Source organism: Zosterops lateralis, assembly GCF_965231275.1.
Source record: "Zosterops lateralis genome assembly, chromosome: 16".
In the NCBI taxonomy this organism is placed as follows: Eukaryota; Metazoa; Chordata; class Aves; order Passeriformes; family Zosteropidae; genus Zosterops; species Zosterops lateralis.
Genome location: NC_139776.1, coordinates 8,656,551 through 8,672,673, shown reverse-complemented (window position 1 = coordinate 8,672,673; position 16,123 = coordinate 8,656,551). Strand labels below are relative to the sequence as shown.

The 16,123-nt window shown below is 42.0% G+C and overlaps 1 protein-coding gene across 1 annotated transcript; it reads left to right on the top strand.

Moving 5' to 3' along the window:
* Positions 1-4,873: 4,873 nt before the first annotated feature.
* On the top strand, positions 4,874-15,603 carry LOC310915917 (protein-glutamine gamma-glutamyltransferase 6-like; the record flags this gene model as incomplete). The annotated part of the gene is made up of 12 exons (XM_083873133.1): positions 4,874-5,081; positions 5,446-5,685; positions 6,209-6,327; positions 7,481-7,609; positions 8,793-8,970; positions 9,677-9,812; positions 10,192-10,295; positions 11,053-11,295; positions 11,854-12,180; positions 13,164-13,321; positions 15,014-15,147; positions 15,450-15,603. The coding sequence occupies 12 exons, from the start codon at positions 4,874-4,876 to the stop codon at positions 15,601-15,603; spliced, it is 2,130 nt and encodes a 709-aa protein (XP_083729259.1).
* Between the last annotated feature and the right edge of the window lie 520 nt (positions 15,604-16,123).

Here is a 16,123-nt window from a genome sequence, read left to right as displayed (position 1 = left end):
TCATTCTCAACTCTATTGTTTTGTAATGATTTATACATTCAGTGAGGGTATTATGAGAAATCACAAGACTGAGGAAAAGGGTTTTTTTCTTCATTTCACAAGCCACTAACCTAGAAGAGTGCAACCTTTCCTTCATAGTTCACCTAATTTCTGTATTTGTGACACCTGTAGTTCCATGAATGGGGAGGAAAAAGCCTAGGAAAGCTGGGAAAAGTGATGCTTGGGGTCCCTGGCAGTATTTGTGTAGCCTGTGGGCACAGGCCTGTCACAGAGAGGAGAACACATGTACATATTCAAAACAGTAACTTAATTCCTGTGCAGCCTGATGAGTCCCAGGCACCACAAAGCACGGGCAGGGCGTGGCAGCCCAGACCACAGGGTGAATAACTCTTCTTTCCCACCACTGTAAGGTCACTGAGGACAAGGAACACATTTGTCTTCCAACCTTCCCCGTGGCTCCCTCAGGGACAGCCCAGACCCCTCACTTGTCAGTGTCTGCAGAATGAAGCCTCTTTTGTGGGCTCCCAATCCCAGCATTTCCAGTACCAGGTCACTCCTGAAACCCACCTTTAAGTAGCTGTAAGGATGCCCTGCTCCTGCAGCCTCTGCAGGGCTGCTGGGACAGGTAATGACCGACCAGGTACAGGAGCTGCCAGGTCACCCTCAGAGCAGGATGTGGGGCAATCGTGGTGTGCAAACAGCTCTGCCAAGCCTCAAGAGTTATATTTGCTGTATGATTTACAAAAAGTTTGAAGCTGACTTAATAAGCCAAAAGAGAGCTGTCAGGAGTTATGGACATGGGCATTTTTGTCTGACAGTTGATCATATTTCAGAGTCTGAGGGATACAGATATAATCACAGATTTTTACAGAAAAAAAAACCACACAGGAAACTATGAAACCCCCCTTTAGATTCCCTTTTTAAAAAATATATTGAAACTGCAGATAAGTAATTTGCCTTTCTGGTTCCTGGTAATCTTGATAAGGAAGTAGAAACAAAACAGGAAACAGAACAGAAACAAAGATACAAGGTAGAATGTAGAGGTGAGGAAAATAAGAGATTATCCCTTCTCCTGACACCATTTACTCCTCATTACAGTCCCCTGGAAGTCCAGAGCAGTCTGCAACCTACTCTTGGGACAAATTGGCAGGGCATGTTTTTAGATAAGCTGTTAACACAGGATGAGGGAGGAGAGGGCAGGAGGGAGCCAAAGGAGCAGAGAGTGCCTGTAATTACAGTGGGCAGGGCTCACACCAGCAGAGCAGCTCTGTAGCTTCCTCCAGGGCCCAGCCAACCTTGCCATGCCAAACAGCTACAGAGAAACTATGTGCATGTATGATGAACACCAAACTACAAAGAAAAATTATTAGAAGCAGAGGCAGCCATTAAACACTTCTCTTTACTTAGCACAAGTCCCCCATCACAGCTGACTGCACAACAATGCCCCCTTCCTGGCAAGTGCTGCTCCTCACAGAAGAAATGCAGATTAATCATGTCAGAAACAGGTAATGAGAAGGAAGCATTACTACAATAATGTTGTGGCAAAGACAGAATGAATTATATGAAGTTATGTGGAATATCTTTGGACAAATGTCTTAAAAAAAAAAAAAAGTGGGGGGAAAAGCTACTGGCAGTAACATCAATTATTATTAATCTACTTAGATCACTCAATGTGCCACGTAGCTGTGCTGTACCATAGGTATATTAGTCTGCACATACCCTCTGTACATACAGTCCCCAAAAACCTAAACTGACACAAACCAAACCATCTAAAATTAAGTTGTCTACTTAAGATAATATTTCCTTCATTGGACCCAATTTCGGACTCTTTCCTCTCTAAAATGCCAGAACACTGATTATCATCTTTCCTCAGTCATTCACCAGTTTTGCATAAGGATAATTGGATTCAAGATTGTGCAATTAAAGCAGTCATCAGTGGATGCTCACGTAGGATATCACTACAAAAACAGTAGCTACCAACCACAGGTCACACCCAGCTTGTATAAACTCCAGGCGAAGTAGCCAAGTCCAGTCCTGATCCTTTCATTACTGGTGCTGGTGGAAGAGGATTTAGAATGCTCTTTCACACTTTTGTAACCGTAACCTGAGCTACGCACAAGTGTGGGGAAGAAGAAAGAATCCTTATGGCAGGTAAGTTCATCAGCCTGATGGCTCCAGACATCCCTCTTCCAATCCAGATGAGCAATATTTGCTGAGGAAACGAGATAAATTACATCTAGCTGCTCTCTCAGGAACTTTGCTTTTTTTAGGTTAAGTGCATTTATTGGTTTTTCTACTAGAACTGATTTTCTTTTTTCTTTTATTATCATGGGTCTTGAACATTTTTTTTCCCAGTTTTACAGAAAAGTAGAGTAAGAAAATATTTTTCTATCATATCAATTAACTGATGTATCCGGTGCATTTGCAGCCACCTAATTAACTATTGGCTAGTGATTGGGGCATCAAACTGCTACATGGAAATCCCAGGCTCTAAGATCAAATGAAGTCTGGCCTCAGCCAGGTCCCTTGGTGGCCTCTGGACTCCCAAGAGGGGCTCTGCCAGCTGAGTGCTGCTTGTCTGTCTGGGATTGCACTCACTGTGCTCACTCTCATGCTGACTGCAAAGATCTCGAGTTCATGGAATATTCACACACAGACTCTAGAGTTTAGCCTAAACTTATTATCCTATTAGAGCTTCAGCTTTCATTCAAAGGCAAAGAGAGCCCTGTGCATCATGGTGAGCATCTTCAGCAGTGACCACCAGGCTTTTTTTCTCTCTAAGCGTGCTCCCGGTGTCTCTCCATTACAGGATGGACACCCAAACAAATTTTTGGCCAATTGTACACTGACAGAATTATAGAAAATAAGTTTTCCTCACAGGCACTGAAAGAAAAAAAGAAATTATAAGATTGAAATTGAAACTGTGAAGATCAAAACAAGGATAAATTTGAGATTCACTTGGACATAAGACTGGCATCAAGGTTTATTGTGCTCTTGCCCCATGAAGGGAACTTTTCTTTCTGATCTCCTGCACATATTCTCTAAAAATGCTTGTGTAGCCATGAACTTCACAAGGCAAATCAAACTATTGATGCAGTAAATTGTTAGAGCAAACCAATGCTAGCCACTGCCTTCTGTACCTTTCCTACCTGTGCTCACTTCCCCTCTTCCTCTGTTGGACATCTTATCCTTGCCTGTGACATTCCACTCTGACAATCTTTAGCAGCACTGTTTAGGTCCTTCAACATCAGAGCCACCCTAATATCAAATCCATGGTTCAGTTTCCATTAAATCCTCTATGGATGACATTTTTATTTGCAGATGTGCAAAATGCTCTCAGTTTCCTGCAATCTCTGCACAGCTCACAACACGTGGTGCTCCCTGTCCCACAGAGCCTGGGCATTCAGGATACACATGGATAAAGTGCAGCAAGGCAAACTGACTCCTTTTCAAACCCTGACTCCAAATGCCCTTCAGGAACACCTTCTAAGTCACTCTTAAATTAGAGGACTTGATATTAGGAATGATGCTTTCCACAGGTCCCTTTCAATTAAACATGTTTAAGCCAGGAAAATGAAGTGATGATGCAAGCGACACGCTTTCCAGGCATTTCACACTCCTGCCAAATTCCAGAAATGGAACTTTTGTCTCCAGGTGACACATCTGAAGCAAGACCCTTAACTGAAAACACTCACATGTGCTTTATGAACAGCATGAAAAGTCACTGGCTCCAGGAAAGTCATGAAACTACAGGAAAGTCACTTGCTCCAGGCCTTTACTGCCTGGAATATGCCTAAGAAATGCATATTTCTTCCAAAAAGTTGAAAAATGAGTGTAATTACGCCTTTATCAAGCCTTCACAAAATATAACTCTGTGCTGCAAATGCAGCAGCAAACTGAAATCTCCCCCTCTCTACTATTATAGTAGAACTCTATGGATTCTCTCAGACATGAGCCCCTTTCTTGGTTCAGTGAAATGATGGAAATGTTGCTTTCAGCACCATTATTCTGCACAGGGTTAACAAGCTCTACTCAGAGCAGGAGGTTTTCTTCACCTGAAACTCCTGTGGAATATCATACTGGGAAAGGGCACTTTCCAAACACCTGTTTTCATAGAGGAATCTGCATTTTTCTGCTTTGTTTTTGTTTGTTGTTGTGGGATTTTTTTTTTTTTAATTTATCAAGGAAAAAGAAAGCTTGAAGCTTTTGTAATCTGAGCTTCAGTGCCCCATTTTCATAATTGGGCAACCTATCATGATACAATAGAGCAACCCATAGCACTGCCTCGAGATATGCCACTCCTCTGCTTGTAATCTTTTTCCAACAGAGTGTGAATTAACACCCAGCTTCAAGCTACAAGACTGTAAATTAACTTAGACACAAGATACGTGAGAAGATAACAAGCAAGTTCCACACTGAAGATACCAACCTTCTAGCCATCATCTGTCAGGCAGTGTTTCCAGAATCAGCCTTGCATTTCCTGATGAGAGTTTTAATATTTCTTTCTGTAAATCTGTAAAGCTTTATGGGAACTACATATCACCACAGAAAAAGAGCAGGAACACAAGGAATAGAACAGCCTCTTCAGACTTTAACAAGTCTTACCTAAACAAAAAAAAAAAAAGATTTTTTTTTTGTTTAAATCAAAAATGAATTATTTGAATTTTGAATTTTTGAATGTTTTTTTCTTTCTGAAAGAACCCTACAGAAAAGGGTTCATCCTTTAGCTGTTTGTCTAACTCCCTGGCCTTTTTTCAGTTTTTAGTAACAATGCATTTTTCTTTTTTCCTATAGCACATAAGGCCAGCTATATATAAATATAATAAAATTAGTACATTAGATACAATGAAAAGGTGTGCAAGTCTGAAGGAAAATGTTTTTAATTAACGTGTCTTGTGTCTTTCTAGCCCTAAAAATAGGAAAAGTCAACTGGCAATCCAAACTAAATAAAGCTGCACACCACACCTCTGATTACAGCAGCACAGAAGTAATCTTGAGGAGAGGGCAGCCCTTCAACATCTCTCTGAGCCTCAAAACAACAGCGCAATCTTGGGACAACTTCACCTTTATTGCAAGTACAGGTAATCTCCCCATGGCAGTCATCTCATATCCAAGTTACTCCAGCTCCAAAATACTTGTGCCTTACAGGTCTACATGGCCCATTCTTGAATGATCAAGCTTTGTCCTGTTTCACTCAGGATTCCTTGTCCTTCTAGGCTTAGGAGTTCCCATTTTGAAGATCGATCTATACCTTAAGGCAAGAGACAGTCAAGGTAATAATTAAAAGGAAGGCAGGAACCATCCTCATTTCAAAGGCAAGGCTGTATCTCTGCTCCTAAGGACATCCCTGCAGCACTGCACGTTATCTTCATTCTGGTCCCCACACATAATTCATCTCTTCCTCTCACAAACCACCACCCCCAGTTCATCCATTCTCTCTGGCAGGACCATCTCCAGAAGAATCCCAGCAGACCAAGGCCATATTTACCCTTTCTGAGGAGGGTGCCAGTGGCTGGAGTGCAACCCAAGAGCCCAGTGAGCCTCGCTGCCTGAACTTCACCATCCTCAGCCCAGCCGATGCTGTCATCGGCCGATACAAACTCCAGCTCCAGGTCCTCGCTGGGAACAAGGTCTCTTCCAAAGTCCTGGGCCAGTTCGTGCTACTCTTCAATCCCTGGTGTCCAGGTATGCTCTGACATATCACATCCTTCAAAGAACTCATTGTGTCAGCCTGGAAATCTGACGGTAAAGTCTGTACCGGACAGTCACAGCTACAGAAAGTTGGTTTTTTTGCTCAACATCAAGGATCAAGTTTTTGTTCCTTCTTCAGTGTTGCAAGGCATCAAAGACCCAGACTCTTGCTTGTAGGATAAGAAATCAAAGGCAGTAAATATTCCAAATATTCATTCTGGAATTATTTTTCCTCTGATTTTTCCTCTGATCCTTGCATTCAGTTGTAAAACAAGTAACATGTACCAATAAGACACATACTGCACTTATTGAAGGGATAGGAACACAGTCATTTCCCCTGAAAGGAATTTCATGCTTATTTTACTCACTCTCTAAATGGTTCCAGATGAGTAGCAGAGAATCCTAAGCCTGAATGCATGGGCAGCCTCACCTGACCCCTAGCACTGGCCTCTATTTGAGATTTTCAGTTACAGCAAAACAATTTGCTTCCAGCCATCATGTCTCATTCTGCTTGTAGATGATGATGTCTACATGGCTAATGAAAAGGAGCGGCAGGAGTATGTTCTGAATGACAGTGGAATCATATTTCAGGGAGTGGAGAAAGATATTCAAGAAGAAGCTTGGAACTATGGACAGGTAAACAGCACCATCTCCTCCAGAACTGTCAAAATAAGAGTAGTGGGTGAATAAGCTCTTAGGGAGAAAAAAAATCATTCTCTCATAGCATAAGTGTTCAATATTCCTCACTCACTTCAGATTTTCTTGCAGATATGTATCTCATTTATCATTACATTACAGACAGCAGCATCAGGATCATTTCCCCTGTGTGGTATGTGCTCATACAGAAATAAAAGAAACAAAGCATAATTTTAGTTTTCTTTTGCCTGTTACACAAATTGGAAAAACTGGTAGAGAGTAAAGAAAGCCACTGGGTATTGCAAAGCCAGTGCACATAAATATTTGTACAATCTGTTCAGTAATGGGGCAGAAGGATACCCCAAATGTGCTCAATTGAAACAACTTGTGTTGGAATTTTTGAAAATCAGTTTGGCCCTCCAAGTGTAACCACCGCAAACACAGTCAGACCTACAGCCCATCTCCAGTCACACAGACACCCTGGAACTGCCCAGGCCAGCCAGAACCATTCCTGGCCACTTCATGCCCTCCAACTGCACCAGCATTTACAGACAGCATTTTTATTGATCCTCCTGATCCCATTGCTGCTTTTAAACTGATAAATGAAACAAGGCAAGAGCTGCTTTCCGTCTCAGAGCTCAAGGGCCATCCTTGCCTGGCCCCATCCCTCCAGCCAAGCACTGGGGCATTCTCTGGGCCCAATCAATGTCTCAGTGACCATAACCCACAATAATAATTTTTGTGGGTTTCTTCCAGTTCAGACCACCTGATAATGAGGTGGAGGCAGCCCGTGAGAGTAAAGCTTTCATAACAGGCTGGTGCCTGAAGGGGCATGGCAGGATGTGGGAGGGTGTGACCCCCACTGAGCCCAGCCCACAATGGTCTTGTCTGTGCCACCAGGCCACGCAATGTCCTTGTGAATGCCAGTGGCCACAGCCCCACACTGTGCTCATAGATATCTTTAAAATACTATGGAGAGTTGGCAGCTTAATGTTTATGTTTTCTTCTTGGCCCAATTTTCTTTAACACTACAGAAAGCACCTCTATTCCAACCATCTTCCTCCCATGCTCGGAGAAGGAAACTAGGCGGGGAGTTTATCCTGGGGTTTTCTTACAAAATTAGCCTCTGAAATATTGCTTGTTTTGATTCCAGTTTGAAGAGGACATCCTTGATATCTCTCTGGCTATCCTGGATCGGAGCCTGAGCCACCGGGAGGACCCAGCTGTGGATGTTTCCAAGCGGAACAGCCCTGTCTATGTGAGCAGGGTGATCAGTGCCACGGTACAGTGATCCAGCACCTACCAACAAAACCCCAACCCACACTCATGCTTAAGCATGAATTCATCAATGTTTTATAGGTGTAGCCAAGCAGAAAATAGCTACAAAATAGGTAAAATAGAGATTTATTCTTCTTCCCAAAAGTTTGCTCACAACTGAACGATGTTCTGAGGAACATCAAACCTCAGATGTATTTTCCTAACAGGTTTTCAATCCATTAGATCTTTTCAATAATTTGGAAAGCTTTTGTCTATTCTGAAATCACTTGCTAAGTTTTTCAAACACCAAGAGAAGTAAGAAATATTTTTGAAAACCAGTGCTGGTTTGGCTGCATTTAATGTCTGAATTTAGCGTTCTTTACTGAAAGGATATTTGTTCAGTAAGGTTTTTATCATTTCCTGCAACAAATAGTTACTTCTCAGAACACGCCTATTTTCACAAACATATAACTGCACAACTAGGAGCTGAAAAGTTTTCTATTTTATAAATAATACATGCCTCATCACATTCCTTAGCTGAGATTCCTCCTTTATAGCTGTGGTACTTTTCAGCCCTTTGGACAGCACTCACTTGAGGCATTCTCAGCTTCAACATAAAGTAAATAACTCTATTCAGATGTACAAAATTACTGTAAGTACAAATAGTTAAGGAAAAAAAAATAAAAATAACTTACTGCATCTTGTACCACCCCACTTGATACTTAAACAGGGCTCTACAATGGATGTGCACAAATATATGCAACCACATCTAACAAGTCTGGGCAAGCTGTGAGTACTCTCTGCACATTTGCAACAAAGACACATTCAGAGAAAAGATGGATTTCTCAAGACTTCCATAAATCACTTGAGAATGGGAAGCAGCATGAATGCACAGTCTAGCAGAGTGTAATGACATACAGGGAGGTGAGACCAATAGGTGAAACACAGAAAACATAAACAGGTGCCAGTCAGTACATTTGGGACCACTTCTACTGAAAACAAGGCAGTTTTGAATCACCAGATTTTACAATCTAGTCTAGGTTTGATCCAGTTGTGGCCTTTGAGCAGACAAAACTCTATCTAAGATTCAAATATTCTGTCCCACCCCTTCCCCAGTCAATGAGAACAGTGCTACTCACACTTCTAACCATTTCCCTCTCTCTTTTCCTGTAAATACCTTAATTCTCTCATGAGAGGGACTCTTTCAGGTGAACAGCAACGATGACAAAGGAGTAGTGGAAGGGAAGTGGAGTGGGAAGTTCCGCTCAGGAACAAACCCCCTGCGCTGGAGCGGGAGTGTGACCATCCTTCGGAGGTGGTACCGGGCCCGGTACCGACCCGTCCGCTATGGCCAGTGCTGGGTCTTTGCAGGAGTGACGTGTACAGGTACACAGGGAGAGATGGGAAGGACAGGAATGACACCACAGAGTCAGTTCACTATGAGTTCTGCAGTCTGAACTTTGTGGCAATAACGTTCAAGCTGTTTCAATTTTGACAGGGAGAGTGAAGAAGCTCTGCTCTCCACGTATGAAGGGTTAATCCTTCTGTTTGCAGGTTGTAATAAGCATGCCCAGCTTTGTGAGTAATCAAACAAAAAACAAAGGGGTTTTCCAGGCTGGCCTGGTGAGAAGAGCAAGGTTTCTTAATTCAAAGAAAACCAGTACTCTTTTAACTCCATCTCCTCACAGTGCCAGTTTTCTGCTGCTGTGTTTTACCTGCTGGTGACACAAAGAACCTCTTTGCAGAAAATACAAAGGAAAATTGAGAGGTGTATCTCTGTAAGTGGAAAAATAAATAAGAAACAAACAGAGAGAAAATGGGAGACAGAACAGGATGAAGAATCAAAGATGAAAATAAATGGCTGAACCAAACTCTTATTAAAAAGTACATGACAGCTAAGAATGTCCTGTCAGTCGACATGTGTTTTAAACAATTTTGCACAATGACTGTGACTTGCATCATAGATGGAAGGAAGTTTCTGAGGGTTTTTTTCACCACTGAAAATATACACTAAATTGTTTGACCAAGAAAAACACTTTCTAAACGTCTGCAAAATAGGTTTACAGAGCTTGTATGGTATTCTGTATTGCAGTACTGAGATGCTTGGGAATACCTACTCGTGTTATTACAAACTTCAACTCTGCCCATGACAAGAATCTAAATCTGAGTATTGATAAGTACATTGACATATCTGGAAACAACCTGGACTTGAGTGAAGACAGTGTGTGGTAAATATACATATTTCTTTAATATTTCTTCCAGTAGATTCCCCACTAATTAAAATATCTAGATTCATGCTCCTGAAAAACCACCTTTACCTCATGCTCTTAGTGATATAAAACTCCACACCTTTGTCTTTTTGTTTGGGAATGTCCAGTATTGAATAATTGACTCTGAAATGAAGTGTTTTCTTTTTAACATTTCTTTTTCATAACATCCCCACATTTCTAAGAGGTATAATGTAAAAAGCTGGCAAAAAAGGGGAAGCAGGTACTCATGTAAGGAGTACAGCAGCCGCTCTCTCCACAAAGGAGTTTTCATTCACCTAATTAGGATTATTTCTTGTACAGTATGAATCAGATATTCTGCATTCTACCTCCCTTACAGGAATTTCCATGTCTGGAATGAAAGCTGGTTCATTAGAAGAGACCTTGGCTCTTTTTATGACGGATGGCAGGTTTTGGATGCAACACCCCAGGAAAAAAGCAAAGGTAACACAGTTGTAAATGTAAAACACCTGTAGGTAGTGTTACTCCTAAAGATTGCCAGGGAAATTTCTGGACAATTCTCTTCTGTACATTCCCTGTAGATGTAGCATTAATTTGGGTGCACAAGAAAAGCAATACCCACATCAATCTCCAGTAGGAGCTTTTCTGTCAGCCTCTGGATTGCTGACCAGCATAACAATTCTTCCTTTTATAATTTCAATTCTCTGCCTCCACAAAAGTCAGCACATCTTAAGTTCACTTATCTCACCCTTGCTTGTCTTAGCTCCTCACATCACACAGCCCCATTCCTCACAACCAGGTTTAACAAATTCAGTTTCCTGGCTCTTCTCAATGCACACCAAGCACTGTTGATTCCCATCTCTTAAGTCTGACATCCCTCACATCCTCTCCTCTCCTTTCACCTGACAGCTTTGCATGCAGCCTTGTAGCCTTTGGTGGGTGAGAACATTTCTCATGGCACACATCATCAGAAGCTTTACCTCTCCCTACCAGCCTCTACTGCAGCCCCACCTTTAGACAGAAAGTGCATGTGGAATCTCTGCACATGTTGTTACCATGTAAACATGAAAACAGAGTACTTGACCCAAATGTGTCTTTGGAGTGGCTGCCTCTCCCTCTTGCTGTCACCATGAGGATTTATGTTGTTTTACTTCTCCCAAATGTCTCTGCAGTGAGTGCCTCTCCCTCCTGCTGTCAGCATGAGGATTTATGTTGTTCAACTTCTCCCTCTGTAATACAGGCATCTATCAGTGTGGTCCTGCCTCCACCAAAGCCATTAAAGAAGGGGATGTGAACCTGGATTACGACAGCCCATTTGTGTTTGCAGCAGTGAACGCTGACTGTGTTACTTGGATTCGATACAGCAAGAAAAGAAAAGAGAGAATTTATTCTGATACCAGGAAGATTGGAAAATTTATCAGCACCAAAGCAGTGGGCAGCAACTCCCGTGTGGATGTTACTGCTAATTACAAATATCCAGAAGGTAAATTCTTTAGTATAGTAGTTTTGCCACAGATGATCAAATGTGAAAAGAATTAAGGCCTTTGTTTGACTGAGCACTGACGTAATTTCTTTACTTCTAGAGCAAATTAATTGTGAATTTTCCAAGTATTAGAGCTCCTTATCTGCTGATATTGATTCAATTGAAACAATAGTGATTCTGGAGAGCTGTTTGGGGAGAATTTCTGCAAAAGGGGTTTTTCACCCTTCTCAGTTTCAGAGGAGATGGCAACTCTCCTGAACTTATTATTTATGCAGAACTGAGCTCTCCCAGAATTACCTTTCTATTGCCCACAGCTTCTAAGAGCTGCCCATGAACAGCCACCTGGAGCTGATGGGGAGGTTTTACTTTCCAGCTTTCACGGCCATGTACATTTATTTGCTTTTGTGCCAAAATTCACATTAAGGTTAGACTTCACTTTTCCCTCTTGAGTGTCTTTGCCCTTCTCAGCTTCTCTAAATATCTGAGATCAGCCATGGCTCCACTGCACTGTATACAGGACATGCACAAGATCTCTGACCATGGTACCTTTCAATGCAGGATCCTCGAAAGAAAGGCAGGTGTACAAGAAAGCACTGAAGCTTCTCGGTGTGAGAATACCTGGAAAAAGAACCAGAATTCCAAGACCCAGAAGACGATTTTCAAGGTCACAGCCTGCACAACCCCCCAGCATCTCAGGGAAGCTGCTTCTTGATGCATCTCCTGTGATTGGCCAGGACATCCTCCTTACCTTGACACTCAGAAACTTGATCTCAGATTTTAAGACCATAAAGGTTAAATTGAAGGCTGCAGCCATTCTCTACACCAGAAAACCCAAGGCAGAGATTTTGCAGTTGCATAGATCTATTAAACTCGGATCTGAAGAAGGTAATTTTAATTTTATCACAGCTTTTATTACTGGACAAGACACAGTTTTGGGTTGTGCTCAGATCCCATGGAAATAAAGAATGGCTCAAGAAGTGTATGACCTCCAAACAGCTGGAGGTCAAGGCAATTCAGGGGAAAAGAAACACACATATTTTTCCTGTCTTAAGCATTTGCTTTCAGGCACTGACGAAAAGGAGACTGAGCAGGGTGACCTTTTGTCTGACCAAGCACAGCCATTGTTGGTGCTAGTTATTACCTATTTTGCTAAGAGAGAACAACTAAGAGACATACACTGGAGATTAGTGAGCTGCTACCTCCCCATAAGCAAAGCATAAAGACAGATCAAAGGGGGAAAGAAAAGCCTATGACTTTCACAGCAGCACGACAGCAACCACCAACTGCAGGAAGAGCTGTGCCACCTGCAGAGAGTGGTCTCTGCCTGCTTTTATAGGGACAGTGCTGAAAAACGAGACGTAGCACAGATGAAGAGAACTACCCCCTCAAGATAATACGTAACGTGTTAGAACTCATTCCACAGTTCCAGCAGTAGAACTCTTTTTCTCAATATACTGAGTTCCATTGCCTTCCTCAGTGGCACAGAGACTCTGATTGTGCAAGGCAGAGGCTGAACAGCTGCATCCACAAGGGCATTTAAACCAACCCACCTTCTGACCTCTGGCCTCTTTGCAGGGAAGGAGCAATAAATCCCAGCTTCAGATAAATGAAAAAAACACCAGCAGGTATTGCCACACACATCCATGCTTGGATCTGTCCAGGTACCAAACTGTACCTGATCATTTAGTGTTTTATGTAAATGTAAGTAGAAGTCACCCATGAGCATCATTCCTGTCTGTTGGCGTCAACACCCACAAATGTGCAGCCCCAGGGTGATAAGAGTATTGCTCCTTAAAGCACAGGTATCTTGGAGATAGCTGGTACTCAGAAAAAAAGAGAGGGAAATTTTGTTTCTGTTTCCATTCCAGTGAAAGAGATTTCTTTCAAGATCTCCTATTCCCAGTACAAAAACTCTCTGATGGATGACAGGAAGATCCTAGTGACTGCTGTGTGCCAAATCAAACGGGGAGCCTCGCTTCTAGTTGAGAAGGATATTGTACTCCAGGATCCTTTTCTCACCATCAAGGTAAAAGCTAGTCCCTTTTGTGACCCTTGAGAGATGTGCTGAGAAGCAGCAACTAGAATTCCTATTCCATCTATTCCTCATGGGAAGGAATATGGGAAGTGAAATCCTGCTTGAGGGTGATTGGATCTCGTTGCTGTAATAATTGGCCATATGGTACAAATTAAATACACTAAAAAACCCCAAATCTTTCCATAAGGCATAGCTGTGCTGGGATATTCTTGCCAGTGCTTAACGTGGCACTGATAAAGTTCTCAGTGTTACAACAGTTACTTAAAACTTAGGCAAGTTTACCTAAGGAGGGACAGGCAGAATACAGAAAGACAAAGAAATCTCATCCATATTTAGACCTCCCCTTTTGCTAGGAAAGTCTGATCAATATCTTACAGTTTATTTAGAAAGACTGATTTTTAGCAAAGACACCTTCAGTGACCAGCTGATAATGTCTGGGCTGTGAGTCTCTCTATTACCAACATTCAAAGAAAGTTCTTTAACTGTATCACAATTAGTGTCACTTTTCACCTCCTGCAACATTTCCCAAGTGATTAATTAGAACTGGAGGCTTTCTCTTCTCTCCCCTTTTAACTGACTTTTAACAAATGTTGTACAATGAATAAAAAGCAGTTCTTAGTGTACAGAAAAGATCCTGTACTATGTTGGCCCAGGGGCAGCCCTGGCTTCGCATGGCCCATCACATCCACATAAACGAGCTGAACTGGTTTTGGACAGCAGATTTAAATGGTGTGTAACACACGGGATCAAATGCTATCTGCTCATCTTACTGTAAATAACATAGAAGGAATATGGTAATGTGCAGAGTCCTTCAGGGCCTCCAAACTAGATTAGCTGTCCCAAACTACTCTGTCAGTAGCATACAAGAAAAGCAAGGTCACACACAGGAGTAAAGTGTGGTTTTTTGCAGGTCTGGCAATTTCTGAATATCAGGTTCTAGTGAGACTTTGTAAAACGTCTCTGTGCTGTGCAATGCAAATAACAGAGTCAGTTTATGTAGGGCAGGCACCTGGATTAAATTACTTCAATTCAGTGATTAAGTTTTAAGAAGCATTTATGTTTCTGTTGATTGAAATATCCCTATAAACATAGAGACAGTAATAAGGAAATGCAATTGGGCTGATGGACCTTTTGATTATGTTAACAAATATTACACTATTTACAAATATATACAGATATACCAATTCCACATTATCTCAGCCAAAATAAGGTAATGAATACATTTATTTGCTAATTTGCATTCTTTTCCCTGAGACACCGCAATTCACCTCTGTCTCACCCCTCCCATATTCTTCAATCTCAAACCTTTCATTTAGCCTACTTAAAGCTAATTTAAGGTGCCTCCAGTAGTTAACCATATATGCCAATACTTGTATTCTCATTCTGTTCTCACTCTGATGAGTAACATACTCTGTGTTATACATGAAACCATGCACTGACCTGGTTAAAAAAGAGACCAAATGGTAGATTCTACAGCAGTTTGCTGATTTTTAGCCACACTGGATGGCTCATTCTAGGCTGAACTCTGTTGCCCAAAACTATGTACATGAACTAATTCCTGGCTCCTTCCTGCCCAGGTGATCCTAAGAGGGTGAGTGGTTTGCAATGGGAATGAAAGGAGAAAAGCATTAGGAAGACATTGAGACTGATGCTGTGGCTGAGCAGAATGTTTTCTCTCTGTAGGTCCTTGGTCCAGCTGTGGTACACAAGCCTGTCAATGTGGAGGTCACATTTACCAACCCTCTGTCTGAGGAGGTGACAGACTGTGTCCTGAGAGCGGAAGGCAGTGGCCTGCTCAAAGAGCAACTCCGAATCCAGTACGTAAATTCTTCTGGCTGGTAACTTGTTCACTTTGGTGGGAAATCTGGAGTACCAGTGGGTTTTTAAAAAAATATTCTGTCAACCTCATGACTTTCATTTGCACCAGCCTTGGACAAAATGCCACCATGTCAGTACTATCCATACAACAGAGTTTTTGCACCACTTTTGCCAAGATTTGAATTATGGAATGCTCAGGGAGTGGAGAGATGGCATACAGTCTTAAATTTGGGTACTCAGAAGAATGCACAGCAAGAATTCTTCAGCTGCTTTAACTTACAAATTGCATTCTCTCTTTCAGTGTGGAAAGAATGGCCCCCATGGAGACTTCAACAGTGGAATTTGAAATCATTCCCTACAGGAGTGGCACCAGGCAGCTTCAGGTGGACTTGGTTTGCACCCACTTTTCAGACATTAAGGGATTTGTGATGCTTCATGTGGCTCCTGCTCAGTGATAGAACCTGTACAATAGTTCAGTTTTGCCTGTTTATGAGGCTGGTGCAGAGTTCATTCATCCTTATGACTGGAAGCACAGAAATGCAGATTACTCAGCCAAAATAAAGTGATGTAATATGAATGGAAACTAATAAAAAGGTACCACAGACTATACTGTAAAGACAGTGTCACCTTTCTCATTCTTTAGCCTGTTTTATGGGCCTTCACACATACAATTACTAGTGGAAATCATTACATAATTTAACTTGAAGGACAGGATCAAGTGTTATGGTTTGCAGCATTAGGGCCTATAGCAATAATAGCAGCTGGATTTCCAAGGAACATAATTTAAAATCACTGGTTTTATAAGCTTCATGGAATGCAATTTAATTATCACAGAATAATAAAATGGTTTGAGTTGGAAGGAGTCGTAGAGCTCCTCTTGTTTCAGCTGCCTGCTGCGGGCAGGAGCACCTTCCACTATCCCAGGTTGCTTGGAGTCCCATCCAACCTGGCCTTGGACACTGCCAGGGGTGGGGC